Source organism: Bombina bombina, chromosome 2, assembly GCF_027579735.1.
Source record: "Bombina bombina isolate aBomBom1 chromosome 2, aBomBom1.pri, whole genome shotgun sequence".
Taxonomy (NCBI): domain Eukaryota; kingdom Metazoa; phylum Chordata; class Amphibia; order Anura; family Bombinatoridae; genus Bombina; species Bombina bombina.
In genome coordinates, this window is record NC_069500.1 from 397,400,550 (window position 1) to 397,422,215 (window position 21,666).

Genomic DNA, 21,666 nt, shown 5'->3' on the forward strand with positions numbered 1-21,666 from the left:
TATCTTCTTACCTTGCTTTGGTTGCTTTTTATGCTCTGCTCCGGAACTTCCGCTTGCCGTGTTCTCTCCCCTGCTATTCCCTTCTGATAACTCTCCTTCCATCTCCTTTTCACGCAATGTGGCTCTTGTTGCATACAATGCCATCACTTTCTGCAATACAATCCCACATCTGTTATTATTTTTGCACCTAGTACTTTTATTCAACTCTTTGCATCTTTTTCCCACATACTCCTTCTGCCTTTCTCTGCTCTCTTCTTTATCTGTGCCTCTCCTATCCTCCCACCTCTGATCTCCTTCTAACATTACGTATGTATTCCTATCCATATCCCTGATCATTCTAGGATGAGCTCTTCCTACCTCCTTTGTTCTGTACCTTTTTGGGGCCTATAGCCCTTATGCTGCCTGCCATATACTGCTATGCTATTTCTCCTTTCCTCCTCGTCACTCTCTTCTCTTTCTTCAAACCTAACTTCCCTATTGCTTTTTCTATCCCTCCTCCCTATCTCATACTCTCATACTAGCATACTCTCTCTCTCTCTGTCCTGTTCTCACCGCTAAACTCTCTAGTATTAAATGTGCCTGGCCCGCCGGGACCACAGCCCATGTCCCTCCTGTCCCTCGCATCCTCGCTCTCTATTCCTCCTCTTATGTATCTTGCCTATGTACTTAATACACGTTCTACCTGCAATAGAAGAAAAATATTAGTGTGCCTCACTTCCTGTCTATCCCCCTTATATTACCTCTCATTCTGTAATGCCCCTCTTACCTGTTCTATACCTCCTATTCTTCCCCCACCCTCTTATCCACCCCCCCCCTTTCTCCTGTTCTCATGCATACTAATCTTAAACCTCCTACCAAACAAACAAACAGCCCTGTCCAGTATAAGAGACCCAGCCTTAGTGACACTCTGGTCGTATTCTACTCCTTTTGTTTTTTATAAACACCTGCTGCAAATTCTGCAAACTAACTTCTGCTGTCAATCCATAAATCTACTCCAAATCTAGTAATAAAGGATTTTAAGGCAGTCTGTGCAGCTTACCCCCAGTGTATTCAAGTTGTCAAACAGAATGGTGATACATACTGCGCTCAATGCTGCCTTGTATGCCGCCATGTTGTAATGTACATTACTCACAGGCATAGCAGTCATGTGATGCGCATGGCAGATAATCTTATTAATCAAGTTTAGATGATTATCAGAATGCTCGCTCACTGTGGTGCTAAGCAAGTGCTGTATTAGCTGTATAAACATTTATCATATGTGCCTCATATTTATATAAATAAACGTTTGTGCATGCATTGTATTGAGATCAAAGCACTCAAAACTTTTTCTGAGTTAGAAATACGTCTGCACTATTGAGTGCATGGCTAGAGGAACAGTTGTTTTTACTAATAGCAAACTACACAGGAGGATAAATCTTCTAGTAGATGTAACGTTATTCAGATGCCTACTTCCTACAGAGCATGCCTCTCCCCGTGTAGCATGCTGCTATTAGCAAAAACAACTGTTCCTCTAGCCATGCACTCAATAGTGCAGACGTATTTCTAACTCAGAAACAGTTTTGAGTGCTTTGATTTTAATACAATGCATTTACAAACGGAATTTTTTATTTATATAAATATGAGACACATATGATAAATGTTTATACAGCTAATACAGCACTCGCTTAGCACCACAGTGAGCGAGCATTCTGATAACCCTTCTCTAAACTTGATTAATCATGGCAGGGAGAACCTGAGGGAAGGGAGAGGCATTGGATGAAGCTATTTCTGTCTCCTTGTCAGACTCACGATCGGTGCCGAGAAGTTTGCACCTTGTGTAGCTGCTTGCTAAATCTCTGCTGCCTGAGAGGCAGGAGCTGCAACAGGAAAAAGGAGGGGGGGGGTTGTAACTGCTTGCTAAATCTCTGCTGCCTGAGAGGCAGGAGCTGCACCAGGAGAAAGGAGGGGGGGTTGTAACTGCTTGCTAAATCTCTGCTGCCTGAGAGGCAGGAGCTGCAACAGGAGAAAGGAGGGGGGTGTAACTGCTTGCTAAATCTCTGCTGCCTGAGAGGCAGGAGCTGCAACAGGAGAAAGGAGGGGGTGTAGCTGCTTGCTAAATCTCTGCTGCCTGAGAGGCAGGAGCTGCAACAGGAGAAAGGAGGGGGGTGTAGCTGCTTGCTAAATCTCTGCTGCCTGAGAGGCAGGAGCTGCAACAGGAGAAAGGAGGGGGGTGTAGCTGCTTGCTAAATCTCTGCTGCCTGAGAGGCAGGAGCTGCAACAGGAGAAAGGAGGGGGGGTTGTAACTGCTTGCTAAATCTCTGCTGCCTGAGAGGCAGGAGCTGCAACAGGAGAAAGGAGGGGGGGTTGTAACTGCTTGCTAAATCTCTGCTGCCTGAGAGGCAGGAGCTGCAACAGGAGAAAGGAGGGGGTGTAGCTGCTTGCTAAATCTCTGCTGCCTGAGAGGCAGGAGCTGCAACAGGAGAAAGGAGGGGGTGTAGCTGCTTGCTAAATCTCTGCTGCCTGAGAGACAGGAGCTGCAACAGGAGAAAGGGGGGTGTAACTGCTTGCTAAATCTCTGCTGCCTGAGAGGCAGGAGCTGCAACAGGAGAAAGGAGGGGGTGTAGCTGCTTGCTAAATCTCTGCTGCCTGAGAGGCAGGAGCTGCAACAGGAGAAAGGAGGGGGGGTTGTAACTGCTTGCTAAATCTCTGCTGCCTGAGAGGCAGGAGCTGCAACAGGAGAAAGGAGGGGGGGGGGGTTGTAACTGCTTGCTAAATCTCTGCTGCCTGAGAGGCAGGAGCTGCAACAGGAGAAAGGAGGGGGGGTTGTAACTGCTTGCTAAATCTCTGCTGCCTGAGAGGCAGGAGCTGCAACAGGAGAAAGGAGGGGGGTGAAGAAGTTGTACATATTGCTGAGAGGACAGAAGAAGGTTTAGGAGTGACAAGGGGAAAAATAGGTGAGGAAGGAGGAGAGGGAAGAAGCCTGCAAAAGAATCCAACAGTAAGAGAATGAAAAATGACAGCTGAATCAGATACACAAGGGTTAACCACATTCTCCTGGTGAGGATCGGTATACTTATACTGCAGCTGAATACAGGTGGTGAAGCTTCCCTGAAGTGTTTTGCACACATGGGGACTCAGTGAGACTTCTCCATCCTGACAAAAAACAACTGGTAAGTGAGATCATTGTTAAAATGAAACATGCTTACAAAGTGTCCTGTTAAGCCAGGCAACTGATATTGCCTGCTACCTATGGGAGCTAGTCTGGACCAAGCCTAACTCCTATTATGCACTCTATTAGATTAACCCTTAAGTGGCTACAGTCCCACTAGTTTCTTTCACTAACATTCTTTTGCTACGAGGTTGTATAGTAGATAAGAAAATCTCTAGCAAGGCTCACCCAGCCCTCTACTGCACTGAGGAGTTCTAGCAGCACATACGATTCTTGCTTAGAAACCACAAAATAATAATTTGATCCTTCCCTATATCAGAGACCACTCCCAGCCATAGAGCTATGACTTTCATAGGCTGTAGAGATTTAAGGGCCACCCAGAACTCCTCCTTACAGTTTCCACCCATTCTCTTGCTTTGCTCAGATTGTTTCCAAGCTACAGAGCTGGACAGGGAGAGCTCACGCAGCTCTGACAGTGCTCTTACAAATTCACAGTCACATATGCCCCAAGGGTCTTTTGGAAGACCAGACACTTTGAATCAAAGGACTTCCTTCACCTTTCCAAAGCAATCAGCCCTCCCACGTGACTGGAACTCTCCTTGGTGCTGAAACCTGCAGCATTGACCTGTTGTACTGAAGCTTAAAAACTTAACTTGGATGTAATCAGGAGAGGAGCGGGATATTATGTGATGGCATTTAGATGTTCTGCCAGCGAAAGATACCGGGATGTGTGTTGTGCTGCTCATGGTGCAGTGGAGATATGAAGGCTTGGATTCACACATGAATGTCTCTTTCATTCAGTCAGGGCTGAGTAGGAAGATAAGGGATGCTGATCTCCCACAAAGAGAGTTGTTGGCCTCCGGAGATGTTTCTGATCGGCCTTTTGATTGCATTGCGGGAATCCTTGGGAGCACCAACCCCTACAGCTGAGGATATAAACCTGGGAGTTGTAAGTGGCAGTTGCTCAACAAAATACCATACACATGTCACTGTATAGAGAGATATGGAATATTAAGTTCAAGGTTTTTGTGTCTGGAATATCTAACCCCTCTAATGCACATGGAGAAATTATTTAATACATTTCTGCTTTTTGTATTTTGAAATATATGGATCATGTACCTCATTTTGATGATTGAGGGGTGGTAATTGGTTAATTGAAAACTGATTAGTTTGCAGCATGGATTAATAAAACAATATAGTCTTTATAGTTTGTGGAAGGAAATTTGTATTTGATCATTTTCCCTGGTTCCAAAACTCATGTGTGAGCCAGGTGCGGCTGATAGTGTTTGAGAAAAACTTACTGTCTAAACAGTCTTTCATCCAAAATCTTACACTTGTAGTGGATGAGGTTTCATGATAAATAAAGCTTTCTATGCCACTTATTGTAATGAGTACTTGGAACACAAATTCCACTAACTAACAGAAATGAAACAGCATCATCCATAACAGACATATATTCAGTTTAATTTATATGAAGTAGTGCTGCAGATGTTTTAATGGAAGCTACAGAATTTACACACAACATAAGTGATACTTATTCCATAATACAGTAGGTGAAATGACAGGTAGATGTTATAAACAATAAGCAGGTATCAGAGGGATAAGGCGAGCTCCATTTTGGAAGCTGTTTGGGGGCTGTTGTGGGTGTGTGTCTAGAAGGATTAACCTTCTTGCCTGTCTAAAATACCAAAATATGTTTCACTAAATGACTTTAATAGCTTTTCCTGTAAATATATACATATAAACTTAATCATTAGGTATCACGACACAAATATTATACTAAACCTGTCAATAATATAATGCATAATTACAGTTATTTAGGATAAACTCATACAAGCGAAAAAACATTATTACACGTTAGCATTAAATACATTGTTAAATTATGCTAAATTTGCATTGTAGTCATTTTCTGTTTAATTTAAAACTAAAAGTACAATATATACTGCAGTTTCTTATAGATGACCCTGAGTTGAATAAACCAACTTTTGTTTTTGTTTGCTAAGATTGCAGGGGCTTGTAACCTGTTAAACAATTATGCTTTAGGAATTATCCATATCAGTTACTGAGCTGATCTTGGTATCATTTTTGTACAGGCATTTTCTGCATGTTTCAGTTACATTGAAACTGCATTTTACCATTTCCATGTAAAACAATATATTAAAATATCAATTGCTGCTTTCTTTGTATGCATTTTTTCCTAGTATCCATTTTAATAGTTTATTCACTGTATTTGCGTGAATGGAATGTTGACTGACTTTAACCCCTTGACTGACAAACAAATCCTACACAGTGCATTGCCTCTGTCGAGTACAGCTGAAGTGGTAAGGGAGCATTCTTTCCTCATTAACTTACTAATAACCATATTAAATATTCTAGAACTCCAGAGTATTAATTGCCCCTTCTTTCTTAAGCATTCAGTGAATCATTAGATTAGCCTCCAAGTCCTAAGATGATGTGTCATACACAAACCCTGAGACACAGAGAATGTTATAATGCATCAGTGCTCAATACATTGCAGGGGCCACCAGGAGATGACTGGCACCTTTCCGCCTGATGTATGATTGCATTATACAAGACCATGATATAGGCTCCCAGGCTTCAAGTTTTTATTTTATTGGAAAATGATTGGCAGATGCCCATTCAACCCTAGCTTCTATGGCCAACCTTCTCTTGCTGGCAGTTCTACAAGTGATACTTTTGTAATAAATATTCTGGAACCCCCAGAGTCAATAGCATCAAATAGTTATGTCAGGTTAAAATGTCAGAGTTTTTTTCTTATTATTTATTAAGGATTAGTTCTGCAACACATTCATCTCAGCAAGATTTATGGTGGCAGAGGGTGGAGGTCACTTGGGTGAAAGCTTTATCAGAATGGGGTTAATTAGTTAAGCGTGCTTTCCATTTACCCCACCTGCTGCCATAAAGTAGTGGTTCCTATGGTGCTTAGCTACTGCAAGTTAACTGAAGTAGTAATCTATGGGTTACTTGGTTTGGTTGAAGAATTAACATTTTGACAGAAATACATTATCTATTTTAGTTTTACCACTGCAGATAATATGAACATTTTTGTTTCTGATTCCATTGAACATCTTACATTATTATCTGCCTATGATGGCAATAAATAACAATACAATTTTGTGCTTTCTCAATTCCTTGTTAAAAAAAAAATAATAAAAAAAAATATATATATATATATATATATAGAGAGAGAGAGAGAGAGAGAGAGACTCTCCTATAACTACTTCTATAGTCATACAACATATTATAATTGTATACACATATAATAATCAGATGTTAAATAATTATTGTTAAAACAAATATACTATGCTTCCTTCTAATATAAGCATTGTAAAAACAAAAAAAGAATATTTTTGTAATGCACATAATTAATATCCTGAGAGGTTGTGGGAGTCTAACATTAAAAACTCATAGTCAATTAAAATCAAATACCGTATACTACCTAAATTAAACCCCCAAAAATCTATTGTGATTCAGACAGAGCATGCAATTTTAAAAAAAAGTTACCAATTTGCTTTGTTCCCATCTTATTCTATGTTGAAGAGATACCTAGGTAAATGTCTACTCTGGCAAATTACAGGGCAGGAAATATCGCTGCCATCTAGTGCTCTTGAAAATGGATAACATTCTTGCAAAACTGCTGCCATATAATGCTTCAGACACGTGCACACTCCTGAGCTTATGTCTCTGCTTTTCAACAAAAGAACATTTGCTAAAATAAGTAAATTAGAAAAGTTTTTTTTTTAGTTTTTTTTTTAAATTGCATGCTCTATCTGAATCATGAAAGAAAAAGTTTGGGTTTCATATCCCTTTAACAAAAGGGAGTGTATGTGCTCTGCCTACAGCAACATTGAGTATATCTGGGCCCATAATGCCCATAGGTGCAAAATAAATTGAACGAGCAAGGAAGAAAAAAAAAAAAGAAAACACTGTGTTTAGGGCACATTTAGTTTTGCTGTTCACTAGACCTCTCAGTTAATGCATTGGGATCCAGTGCTCTACGTGACTCTGCCAAGTAAGGTATTAGTACACTACAGGTCACAGACGGGCTAGCATAGGGACTAAGTTAATATGGCATTGAAAAATGACTCTGACAGAACTTAACCTGCCACATGCTGCTAAATACACCTGTCTATATACACCTTCTGCTAGTGGGAAAAAGGGCATCCAAGCCAACAAATTCTGTCTTTGTGGCACAGCATTATTATGCAGCTTATGTCAAACTCTATCAATACCATGTAGAGATTCCGTGATTTGCCATTATATAACAGAGGGAACTTTATTTTCCAAATTGTTTAAACAGATGAGACCTTGTTTTTATTAATCAAATTTTGACACTGAAAATAGCTGCTTACAGTATCCAAAATATATATAGTATAGAAGCATTGAACTACCATATTAACACCCTTAACTGCCATTGGGAAAAGCAAAACCTAAAAATGGATTCATAATTACATTCTGGTATTTAGATTGAATGTTTTAATCTCTGCAATTCAAGAACTGTAATAATGACATTCTTAAATTGATATGAAACCCATTTGTTTTCCGATGATTCAGATAGAGCATGCAATTTTAAGCAACTTTCTAATTTACTCCTATTATCAATTTTTCTTCCTTCTCTTGGTATCTCTATTTGAAAAAGCAGGAATGTAAGCTTAAGAGCCAGCCCATTTTTGTTTCAGAACCTGGGTAGTGCTTGCTGATTGGTGCCTACATTTAGGGATAAGTGGGCATACAGACACAGTGGAATAACCTGAGACATAGAAAAAAGCTATATAAAAGTACAAAATAAATCACATTGATACAGATAATCCATTGGTGAAATTAAAAGCTGAATCTGTGATCCAATGTTCAACAGCATTTTTTTTTTAGATTTGGGCAGGTCATGAAAACTGTCAGGGAACTCCTCAGTTATGTCTTTTGTTTCAAAGCAAATTTGTGTCTTGCCATCAGTGTAGGAATTGGCTGCTTTACTTTGCGACACTGAGAGAATGTTATAAGTGAGCAGCATGCACTTTATCCCATTCAGCTTCTCAATATGAAGCTCTTGTAGATGCCTGCCTCTGCAGTTTGCTTTTGTATGTTATGTTTGGCAGGACCTGAGACAAATCCAGGATCTTTATCTACACTATCCTGTATTCAGAGTAACATCTGATGAGTTATTAATTGGCTTTAGAACAAATACAGATACAAATTCCATTAATCTGCTCTGAGACCAAAGGGACAAGCAAAGTATAGCACTACAAAGCTTTGATTTTACTAAAAGGATAACAGTGATATTATCATTAATACTAACAACCTACAAATAGCAAAGCAATAAAGAACATCGATTTTAATTAATTACAACTAAATATGATGTTATATCATTTATACTTCACAAGTAAAGAGTCTTCTCAGATTTATTCATCACAAAAAAAGGAACTAATAGCTCAAGCCTCAGCTCATTCATTAATAAGGAGAATGGCAATAACAGCCATTCACCTCATCTCATTGAAATGTAAGTAAAATAGCAATCATGTATACCAAGGAAAATGGCAGTTTCCTCAACTCATTCATTACCAAGTAAAAAGCAGCCATTACATCTCATTCACTGACAGATAAAAAGACACACAACACAGTTGATTCAAATAAAAAGGCAGCAGCAGTTCATCCTCTATCAAATCGAAAAGGTACAATCTCAGCTTGTTGACTACCTAATGAATAAGCAGTTACCTCATATTATCTAGCGCCCAGGAAAAACTGTACCAAATAAACACATCAGCTCATTTACAACCAAGTAAATACTCACTGCCAAATAAAGAGCCAGGCACTTAAGCTTATTCACTACCAAGTATGAAACTGATGAACTCTGTTAATTCACTACCAAATCAAAAGCTCCTCAACTCTATGATAGTTCTTAGAATTTACCTTATATTCTGTATGTGCTAAATAGCTGGCAGAAAACTTACATATCTGCCGTGGTGGATTGTCATTTTCCCCTTTCCCCTTGATCCTTTTTATTTTTTCCTTTTATATGTTTTTTTTTTTGGGGGGGGGGGGTTACCTTTTTTTTTTTCTTTCCCATTTAGCACCTGCCTAAACATGCCATTGCATGCAGTGGTCATGTTTCTGATTAGATAGCCTGAGGAGCCTGGACAAAGAAATATTAGAAACATAAATTTTGAAGACAGGTAAGAACCATAGGCCCAATATTTCCTAAAAGTATAAACTTATATTTTAGTAAATATTGGGCAGACATGTTGGACTTATGGTTCGAATCTGCCATCAAAATCTATGTTTCTAATATTTCTTTGTCCAGGCACCTCTGATCATGTAATAAAAAACCCTAAGATTTACCAATCCTCTTATAAGTTTGGAGATGCACTGGAAAAGTAATAAAGGGTCCATGGTAAGGACTACATGCTATTGGTACCCGTGCAGTACTATTAGGATTGGGGCTTGGTGGTATTCCATCATTCAAAAAGAGTCAGACCACTAGCTGCTCCATTCACTACTAAGCACCTCAGCTTATTTAATAGTAAGTAAAAAAAAAATAGTGAGCCCTGCCAATTTGCAGCTATTTTTAAATATGGATCAGAGTTTATTTGTAACATAGTAAATGCTATTTCATTCTGTATTTCAGCATTGTGTGCTTCGATCTATTGTGGAATTGCTAGGCATAATTTACTAGATATAATATCAAATTGCTTTTAGTGATAGCTGAAACTAAATGAGGCTGAGAAAGGGCGATGATGGAAATATTCCAGAAATGTTGCCAGATTGATCTGGGTGCTAGGATAAACACTGCTTGTTTTAGCAGTTCTCTCCATAAATCTAATACTGTAATATGAAAAGAAACAGCAGCATGTGACTCATAATGTCACAATATTAATTTCTTAGTCTAATGCAACTATTAGAACACAGTTTCATCTTAAGGCTATGCTACTGAATAGAAAACTTCAAAGACATGGCTTTTGGTTCAAGTCTATGCTTCCTAGAATTTGTACAGCACAATGCTTTGTCTATCATTTGTGTCTTGGAAATACAGTGCACAGAGCCAATATCAAGTGGCGCTATGAGGGTAATCATTAAAAACATTGTGTTGGCATAATTTATCTAAAATGTGGATTAGAGTAGTGGTTTCCAACTACGGTCCTTTGGGCTCTTGAGTAGGCAAGGATTTAAATGTATCTCTGCATAAGGACAATCAAATGTTATGAGCCAATGATTAAGTGCTCAATTAGAGATGTTCTCCAATCCTGGCCTGTTAGGGCCCCTATGGACTGCTTTTTGGGAATTGATGAAAAAAGTAAACTGTTGAGCTTGAGGCCTTTAAACTGTGCATTACTGAAATTATATTCTATGAATTTGTCACACATTGAACTACTGTTAAATGTTTTGATTAGAAGCATTTTATGTATTTGTGTTAAGTTCCTTAATAAGATAAGACAACATTACCTAAGCAATTAAAGTGCAAGCAAACTATTCATTACATCTATACTTTTTTATGAAAGGGACAGTCAAGTCCAAAAAAAAACTTTAATGATTTAAATAAGGCATGTAATTTTAAACAACTTTCCAATTTACTTTTATTACCAATTTTGCTTTGTTCTCTTGGCATTCTTAGTTGAAAGCTAAAACTAGGAGGTTCATATGCTAATTTCTTAGACCTTGAAGGCCGCCTCTAATCTAAATGCATTTTAACAAGTTTTTCACCACTAGAGGGCGTTAGTTCATGTGTTTCATATAGATAACATTGAGCTCATGCACGTGAATTTACCAAGGAATGAGCACTGATTGGCTAAAATGCGTCTGTCAAAAGAACTGAAATAATTGGCAGTCTGCAGAGGCTTAGATACAAAGTAATTACAGAGGTAAAACATGTATTGATATAACTGTGTTGGTTATGCAAAACTAGGGAATGGGTAATTAAGGGATTATCTATCTTTTAAAACAACAAAAATTGACTATCCCTTTAAGAGAATTGTACTATTGAATAGTAGAGCTGTATTGTTAACTTTGGGTTGCACACCAACATTAAAAGTTGGGTGATTGTCATATCTTACTTTTTCCCCGTTTTTTTTTGGGGGGGGGCAATTTAAAGGGCCACTAATTACAGTAGAATTAAATAATTGACAAGTACACAGTAAAAAGACAATGCAATAGCACTTACTTACAATTTGAAATGAGCAATAGAATATTTTCTGGCACATTTAAAAATTAATCCAATTTTGACTTGTGTCCTTTTAAGATCTCATGTTATGTAACAAGTTTTCTTTACAAGTTTACATGAACAGATGTTTACGCTCTTTGTTTGTTAATATAGGAAAGACAAGGGCTTGAGAGCTATACTGGACATAATCAACAAATTAGAACCCTGGCCTAGCAGTACATCTGTCAGCTGATTCGGCAGATCGTAGATCTGCTCACTAGTTCTGCAACCTCTCGCTGCCACAACACACCAGAAGTATCTCATCTACATGGCTAAAGTTGACCTCTCAGATCACACCCATAGTCTTGCATCCCCTCTGATGACCATATACCCACATTAGACCTCAGACCAGACCCCTGGCCTTGCAGGACCTTATTGTTGCTTTCTGTGACTGATATTTTCCTTATGTTCAGTCAGTGTGCTGCTTGTATTGGTTTTATGTGCAAGGGAAAGGAGAGCAATGATCCTGGCTACAGGGTTGCCTGGAAGTCATACAGAAATGTAATAAGTGAGGTGCAAACAACAAGTTGAGGTTCACTAAAAGCTGTGCTGCCCCTAGGATATTAAAGGGACAGTAAACACCAGAATTTTTGTTGTTTCAAAAGGTAGATAATCCCTTTATTATTACCCATTCCCCAGTTTTGCATAACCAACACAGTTATAATAATAATATACTTTTTACCTCTGTTATTACCTTGTATCTATGCCTCTGCAAACTGCCCCCTTATTTCAGTTCTTTTGACAGACTTGCATTTTTAGCCAATCAGTGCTGACTCCTAGGAGCTTCACGTGCCTGAGCTCAATGTTATATATATGAAACACATGAACTAACACCCTCTAGGGGTGAAAAACTGTCAAAATGCTTTCAGATTAGAGGTGGCCTTCAAGGTCTAAGAAACAAGTTGAGGTTCACTAAAAGCTGTGCTGCCCCTAGGATATTAAAGGGACAGTAAACACCAGAATTTTTGTTGTTTCAAAAGGTAGATAATCCCTTTATTATTACCCATTCCCCAGTTTTGCATACCCAACACAGTTATAATAATATACTTTTTACCTCTGTTATTACCTTGTATATATGCCTCTGCAAACTGCCCCCTTATTTCAGTTCTTTTGACAGACTTGCATTTTTAGCCAATCAGTGCTGACTCCTAGGAGCTTCACGTGCCTGAGCTCAATGTTATATATATGAAACACATGAACTAACACCCTCTAGTGGTGAAAAACTGTCAAAATGCTTTCAGATTAGAGGTGGCCTTCAAGGTCTAAGAAATTAGCATATGAACCTCCTAGATTTAGCTTTCAACTAAGAATACCAAGAGAACAAAGCAAAATTGGTAATAAAAGTAAATTGGAAAGTTGTTTAAAATTGCATGCCCTATTTAAATAATGAAAGTTTTTTTTTTTTTTACTTGACTGTCCCTTTAAATAACAAAACAAATAAATAAGTTTGTGTCTGTTTTTTTCCACATATATTTTACCAACAGCAGATTAAAATGTTGGACTGTTAGTTCAACATCAGACACCTTGAGCACTCTTACCCAATCTACTTGTCCCAAATGGTAAAAGGAAAAAACAACAATGATACATGTCTAAGGTACTGGGCTTTGTAAATGTCCCTCCTCTACTTACTGAAAAAAGAGTAGCATTTAAAATTCCTAAAACTCTGTAAAGCTGTTGCATGATAGAGGTGTCACTGCAGCGCATATAGTGCCAAATGAAAGGGGAAACTGTAAGAATAATTGATTTTCCATTTTTGTACACCCTAATTGCAACTTTCATGTGAGCCCAAAAAAATGCAACCCAGAAGGATCGTTCACCTTGTATTACTGCTTAACCTTTGTTTTGGCTGATTGAAATTCTGGCCTTTTTCTTTCCTTTTGGGATCAGACATGGATACTCCGAACTGAGCACTGGTAGAAATAAAATATTTCCGGTGAAATATGCAAGAGTCTCTGAGCACGAACTATGGTAAAGCTGTCTCTTACTAAGTGGTACAGCACATAGGGAAAATTAATTAGCCAAAATGGTATCACAGGATAAGGTCAGTCAAGGTCTGGGCTTGCTTCTGAAGAAATCTGCAATTATGGCATCAGTCAAGGTATGTTTATATGACCAGCACCTTTGTGTACTAAATAGCACTGTGACATATTTAGGTCATAGGTCCCTTGGTAGGTTTCAAATAATTTAATTAGTTGTGTCATGTGTACTAGTTCATTTTTTATATTAGTTCCTTATCCATGTTTTACTCATTATATTACTAAATATAACTACTCATACCAGTTTTCTACAAATATTAGGTTTGTCTTTGGGAAATCAAAGTGAAGGACTTTCATTTGATGAGAATGGGTACAAGATAATATTTCACATCTTTAATGTTAAAAGGTGATGAAACACATAACATTGCCATGTATTGTACCAATTTGACAGGCACAATAATGCTTTCTCTTTTTTTGTCTAATGTGTATAAGTAACTGGTACTATACAATTGCCTACCACACTATTGATATGAATGCAGTAACCCAGGATAAACTTTTGATGGGTTTTCTGATGCAATGTGTTAAAATATAATAATAATTTGAATTAGTGTAGATTGGTGACAGACTCAAGAAAGAAAATACATTTACAGTCTGAACAAAATGGAGTTTAACTAAAATAATCTTTACATTTAAGTTCTTGGGGTATATTTATCAATGTGCGAGCAGACATGATACGACGTAGCGTATCATGTCCGCCGCACATCGATAAATGACAACAGCATACACTGTCTGCATTTATCATTGCACCAGCAGTTCATCGTCACCCCCTGCAGATTCACGGCCAATCGTATTCGATCAGGTTGATTTCTGTCCACGGCCTCAGACCGCTGTTTTATAACCTCTGTTTCTGGCTAGCCTGAAGGCCCGCCGGAAACAAGGGGCATCAAGATCCATACGGAGCTTGATAAATATGCCGCAATGAGTTGATACATTTTAATGCACTAATTTGTACATAGACTGATATGTTTTAATGAAACAGTTAATACATTGAATTCCTTAAGCATTCAAGATTCACGTGTCTTCAGATGTTAGATATCTTTACATTTTATATTAATCTTTTATTGGGTACTTATTGTGATAGAATATGTTGCTGTCCCCTTTAATTTTTATTCAATCATCATTCAAGCATCAAGAGACTTGTACAGACAAACGTTCTGTTGTCTATTTCTAGAAATTACTCATTATGATATGCAGCATCTTTCCAGGACTAGAGAACAGATCTATTTTAATTAATTTAATTGCCTAAAATATTTTCTTACATAAAGAATCTCTCCAGCACGTTATACAGTGTGTTTGTTTTTTAATGGTTATGTCTGCTGCTCATTTATATGTGGACATCTAGCAGGTTGATTGTAGAGTCATATTCTCCCTCTGCCAGGTGGTGACATAAATGTGTAGAGGATGCATCACTTTGTCATTTAACAAACTGAAAAATATATTTCCCTGTTGTGCATATGTCAGTCTCTAAGTAACACCCAGCATCCTGACCCGGTTTATTTGTGACTTGGCACATTTATTTACTATGCAGTGATGCTTGCTTTCCTAGACATCTATGTCCATCTGGGACAAGATGCTCTTTCCAAACAGGTGCCAGATGTATTGGCTTGCTTGTTGTATAATTAAATTCATCTGTCAGGCGTTAGTGATGTCTCCTACAGGATCTACTTTCAATGTAAGAGACAGGGGCAGGAAATTTCATTGTCTCTTGCAGATTATAATTTTCTTGGCGTAGTTCCACCAGCACGAGAAAAGGGCAAGACCCAGAGAATGGTGGGTTTACCAGCTTACGGTCTGCCAGAAATGTTCATTATTCCAAGCAGAAGGGGGAATGCTTAGATTTAGCCAGTGGAGGATGAGCACATTTTACCAACTGGCGGTATGCTGATTATATGCTCTTTTGTATGGTTAGAGCTTTAGCAAAAACCTGGTGTAGATAGAAATCAGTTTCTATAGTATTGCCAAAAAATGTGATAAAGGCAGCTCTTGGGCCAAAAGACCCCTTTGTCTTTATGCTAACATTAAAGCTGAACATATAACCATTATTTATGTAAGCTAATTTTATTTTTCTAAATCTTTTTATGGGTCCCTAAAATTACTATATTTATGGGCTTTGATATAATAAACTTAATCAGTTTAATCTAATATTTATTCAAATATGCCGTTGATTAAAGGGACATGAAACCCTTGAAAATGTGTTTGCACTCGATTCGATTTTGATTTCTGAGAACTGGAAGGGCTTTCTGCAAATTTGACACCATAAGTGTAATTTTGCTATATATCTGTCCCTCTGACCTCAGCAGAGGTGATAAAATAAGACATTTCAAAAAAGTGCACATTTTGCTAACCAACTGACAGAGGCTAGACTTGTCTACCCCAGGAACAAGTTTGGGTTGACTCCTCCAAATAAAGCAAATGGTGGTGGTGGGGTGGCTCTTGAAACAACTGCTGCAAGCATAGAGTTAATGTATTCAGAAAGTAATCAAACTAAGTTGGTCTGTTAATTTATTGCAAGACTACAGAAAAGTCTTGTAATTGCGAGGTGCTTTATGTCCCTATAAAAGGTAAACATGTTAGCCCTATATGAACCTCTCACCAAACCCCTAAGCCTCTAATCCAGATCCCTCCTTCACCCTTTTTTCCCTCCTGTCTTATCTCTTCAGTGTTATCCTTTCTCTCTCTCTCTCTCTCTCTCTCTCTCTCTCTCTCTCTCTCTCTCTCTCTCTCTCTCTCTCTCTCTCTCTCTCTCTCTCTCTCTTTACTGTTTATTGTCTCTTCATCTCTGACATTTTTCTCCCTACTCCTGTTATTCTTTTCCTATGTACTTTCTTCTCAATTACTTGTCTTCTAATTTCCTTTCATACCTTCCAACATTTGTATTATAATACCCAGAATAGGAGGTTGGGATCAACGTCTTTTTGACCTTAGGGCAGATTTATTTTGTCCAAGGTAGGGTCAGAGAAATCTGTGGGTGGGTCAGGGCATGGATGGGGATTTTTTTGTGAAAGTTTTCATGATCAAATTTAAAGGAAGAGAAAGGTAAAAATTGAATTGTGCATGGTTAATTTCAATTTGGGATAAAAGCATTTTTAAAATAAACCTCCATTGAAAAAACTGCTTCTAGTAAAAGTTTTCATGCGGCATAAAAAACATATGCAGCGAGAGGTGGTGATGGGGTGCATTGTGTCTGTGAAGACTAAGCTGTGTCATACAAGCCATTGCGGACTCTCTGAGAGGGTGTGGTGTTTGGATACTGGTGCATGAGCCCTCAGAGCATATGTGGGTATGCCACTGAAATGCACATTTCAAATTTGACCTTTCTATCCCTTTAAATCAGGACATAAAAAAGGTAAGGGAGACAGCAGGACAGAGCTCTCAAAATGAGAGGTGCTGCTGGTGAGGTAATGTATCACCTCGCTTCTCCTCTAAGCTATGCATATTAAAGAGACAAAGTATTTCCTTTGTAAGTTTTTTTTTTTTTCCCTAGACCATGGGGTAAATTTATTAAAGGACTTCCGTTTCAGGCTCGCTGCTTGATAAATGGAGCCCCATGTACCATTTTAGTAGCCCTCACTGAGACAGAGTGACACACTGATTTAGTGGAAGGATTATTACAGCAATCCCTGTCAGGGAAATGGGGAATTCTACAGACGCAACAGAATAATAATACCACTCATAATAAAAATAATAATACTAATAAGTCAAATTTGGTTTAAAGTGAAAAATAAATTGTGATGCCAGATAGGAACTACGTGGCACGTCATCTCATATTTTTTTTTAATTATCCTCAGCTTTGCTTTATGCATATCCCAGTCATTAATGCATTTACTTAATATGGCCTAGATTACAAGTGGAGCGCAAAAATATTAGCGCTATAGAGTGCTAACACCGCTCAAGTTAAATCAAGAGCTCTCATATTACAATTTGAGAGAGCTAACATCTGGAGGTCAAATAGCACGGTCACCCTAACTCCTTATCCCTATAGGCTTCTATGAGCGTGCTACAAAAGCCTGTTCGGGCTTTCACTCATTCTCTAACCAGAAGGTATGCTAAACTAAGTGCACTAAAGCCAAAGGTGCGTTAAGAAATACTTGTTGCTCTTCACTCAGAAGTAAAATGTTATTTTTCTTTAAAAAAATAAAATAAATATATATCTGTATACATATGTAGTGTGTGTATATAATGTGTGTGTATGTATGTATGTGTATATATATATATATATATATATATATATATATATATATATATATGTGTGTGTGTATGTATGGTTCTCTAAACATTCTCTAGTAATTCTGTTTTTCATGGACATGTAATACCAGATTGTGTGTAAATCATAGCATGGTCCTGCAATATTAATAGTGCTCCAATTATAATCTAGGTCTATATTTGTACCTAAAGAAATACAAATGAACTCTGAACGTGCTACCCTTATAACATGACCTCATGACCCGTTATACTAGTATTGGCCTTATTGCTAAAAATGTTTTTATACTCAGTTTTACTATATCCATTAAAACAATATCCCTGTTGAAATTGCACTTTTTTAAATTAGAAACATTTTTACAACACATGTATTATCAAAAATTCTTGCAATTCTTACGTGATCTATCAGTTATAGCTTCTTTAGAGCGTGCAACATATGTTGAAATAAATTGAGTAGTTTGTGCTACACAAAGATTTCTATCACATCACCTTTCTCCCTTCTTTCCTCTAAGCCATACATACTAAGGTCAAAAAGTCTTTCCTTGTAAGCCTTATATTGAAGACCTTGTACCATTTTAGTAAACCTGCTTAGAATGGTTTGTAGTTTATTTATAACTCTCCAGAACTGTATAGAAACATTTAGATTCTTACTAACTATTATCCAGCAAGTGGGTTGTTGGCATGGAGATGACTGATTAAATGAATCTCTGTGTTAATAAGAGTGGCATAGATAGTACCCTTGTTTGTCCTGTAAAACAGATAATGAATGAATAATATACTGATGTGTGATGTTTAGTTCATGACTTTTTACTTTATATAGATAATGAAGTCAGAGAATTACTAGTCTATGAATGTGGGCTTGTGGCAATGACTATAATGGGTGGGTTTTGGCAAACAGATGTTTGTTACTTTGTATATAACAATGAATGATCAACAGACAAACAGAGACACAAATATGTTTCTTCTACTATATGTTACAATGGTCTCCCACATCTGACTAATTCGTCAGGGTGACCTTGCTAGATCATTCTTCCTGAACTCTGCATTAGATTTAGACAGCTGTGTCCCAAGGAATGCTCAGTTGGGCATGAGTAAGTCTGAATGAGGATAGCTTTTAGACAGACCGTCACATTTTAGCTTGGCTTTTCCTTCTGAAACCTTCTATTATTAGAAAACGGATCTCAACTATTTATACTTTATAATAGGAAACAAAGTTTCTATTCATTCACTGCATTGCATCAAATTAAAGTGTTTGGGTCTAGTTTCAAGCATCTGAATAATTATTTCATATATTGGCCAGTAAAAAAATAAATATAATAATAAATCTCTATTTTTTAACTTTACATACACATTTTTTTTAAATATTTTTGGCTAATATTACTATGTTTCAACAAATGAATTGTCTCCCAATCGCCACCGGACACTTTGCGTGGTAACAAGTATCACTAATATAGAGGTACCCTTACGTTTAATGTTGTTTTATATTTTAATCTAATAATTTAAAATAAACATTTACATATAATACATATATCTAGAATAACTTAATCTAAGTGATTGAATTGTAAAATAACATTTGGGAAGGGCACTTTTTCAACCAAATTAACACTTTTTTTTTTTTTTTTATAGGGCAGGTATTTGGCAAACCACATTTCTTCAATAGCAATTCATAATAATGTGCTGTGTTTTGCAAAGTCTTACAGATCCTTTTTGACAACAAATCTGTTTAGTCTCTCTTAATAAATATTGTCAGAGCTCCCTCTTGTGGATGCAAAGTGTCATATGATCAAAGTCATTTTCTTGGATCAACCTGCTTCATTTTAGTATATATTCCCAACACATATGCTGTTAAGCCAAGATCTTTTATTTTGGTCTCTTGAGCTGTCACTGTTACTCAGGTTGTTAAGCAGAGGAAGCTCTTTTTATAATGAATGTTTAGCCTTTTGTGCAGAATTTCAAGTAGGTTTTTACTCCAAATAGTCTATGGAGTGAGACATTCAGATGTATGCCATCTGCACTGTGTAACGTATCTCATCTGACTACAGCAGACACAGCTTTTCCAAACCAGCCTCCTTTTACTCCTTTTCCTAGAATAAAAACCTGATGTATGCCATCTGCACTGTGTAACGTATCTCATCTGACTACAGCAGACACAGCTTTTCCAAACCAGCCTCCTTTTACTCCTTTTCCTAGAATAAAAACCTGATGTATGCCATCTGCACTGTGTAACGTATCTCAACTGACTACAGCAGACACAGCTTTTCCAAACCAGCCTCCTTTTACTCCTTTTCCTAGAATAAAAACCTGATGTATGCCATCTGCACTGTGTAACGTATCTCATCTGACTACAGCAGACACAGCTTTTCCAAACCAGCCTCCTTTTACTCCTTTTCCTAGAATAAAAACCTGATGTATGCCATCTGCACTGTGTAACGTATCTCATCTGACTACAGCAGACACAGCTTTTCCAAACCAGCCTCCTTTTACTCCTTTTCCTAGAATAAAAACCTGATGTATGCCATCTGCACTGTGTAACGTATCTCATCTGACTACAGCAGACACAGCTTTTCCAAACCAGCCTCCTTTCACTCCTTTTCCTAGAATAAAAACCTGACTTGTTACCTCCTTGGCTAAAACTGACAATTTGGCATCCAGGGGGTTAAAGCAGCTGCTTTTTCTATGACAAACATAAACCCCTGATTGAAACAGCTCTAGTTTTTAAGCTCTTACTATTGACCAAGTACAGAAAAGTACTCTTAGTTAACGCCATCAATACGTTTTCAAGGCTCAGTTTCAAGATTGTATGTTATCAATAGAAGCTGATTTTGTTTCTTACCAGAAGCTGTCTTTACTTTATTATAGAATCAATATCATATTGCCTGTGCTTGAAAGTGTAAAGCTCTGCATTTGCTGTGTCAGATTATTTAATGATTTCAGTTTTGTATTATTAAAAATATACATGTATTTTCCAAGAAATACATTTAAATAAAGCAATGTTTGTATGTTGGGAGCCATAGATTATAACACTTAAAATACAATATTAAATAAATATCAGCAGAACTCATTGAGTTATAGACAATATATAATTTATAGCCTCATACTATTTGTATACTTTACGGGGTATGATGAATACATATCCAAGAGTTTCACACAGTACAACCATAGACTTTCTTAATGAAATCATAACAGAATCAATGACATCACTTATCAAATGGCATGTAGCATCATTGCTAAGCCCATATATCAGATCATGCTGCAACCAAGGTCTTCCTGGTAATAGAAACAATCATGCAGCTGTGAGAGTGCACCAAAAATGCATCTACCAACATAGGGCTTGTTTCCATTGAGCCTTAATTAGGTTTGTATGAGGTCACAAACCGATAAATATAACGTCGGAAATTTTTTTGTTTATCGACTGCTTCTGATGGCGCGCTAGACCTCAATATTGGCAGCCTCGGCCAGGCTGCAGAAAATATTTTCACGTCCCATAGAAAGTATAAGAAGCCGTTAAGCAATGACTTATACCAGGTTTCCAATAAAAGCACAAACCATTAAAACACTGCTGGAGGCTGTGAATACATTGAAAAAAGTTACACCTAGCTCAACTCGGTGTTAAAGGGGAAAAAGGATCTTTTTGCGACCTATTTCCCATTGAAATTTTAAAAATGTTAAATAATGCAAGTGTTTCAAAGTAGAAAAAAATTAAATATGAAATATTTATTGTTGTCCCATGTATAGAAATAGTTGCTCTTATGTTCTTATGGAAATATCAGTATGTATTTACAGCTAAAAATATATGCAAGCACATATCTACAAAATTCAAACTAGACCTATGCCTAGGGCAGCAATACATATTACATATATTAATAAAGTGGAAATTATAATTATAATAAAAATAATATTTGCTTATAGTTAAAAAAAATATGTATTATAAATAAGTGTATCTTTATTTTTTTGTTTCTCTTTAGAGGTGATCACGGGTAAGGAGCGCAGACCTTAAATGTAAATTTTATAGTGTAAGGTCAGGTTACTATAGCAACTAATTGATTTTCTAGAAATCTGACGTCTAATGGAAG

The 21,666-nt window shown here is 37.3% G+C and overlaps 1 protein-coding gene across 1 annotated transcript in view; it reads left to right on the top strand.

Moving 5' to 3' along the window:
• The first annotated feature begins 3,593 nt into the window (after positions 1–3,593).
• MMP17 (matrix metallopeptidase 17) overlaps positions 3,594–21,666 on the top strand; it is a 334,644-nt gene continuing 316,571 nt past the window's right edge. Inside the window, exon 1 of the mRNA XM_053701866.1 lies at positions 3,594–4,097. Coding sequence (XP_053557841.1) covers positions 3,975–4,097 — 123 coding nt within the window. The 5' untranslated portion in view covers positions 3,594–3,974. The remainder of the gene's footprint in view (positions 4,098–21,666) is intronic.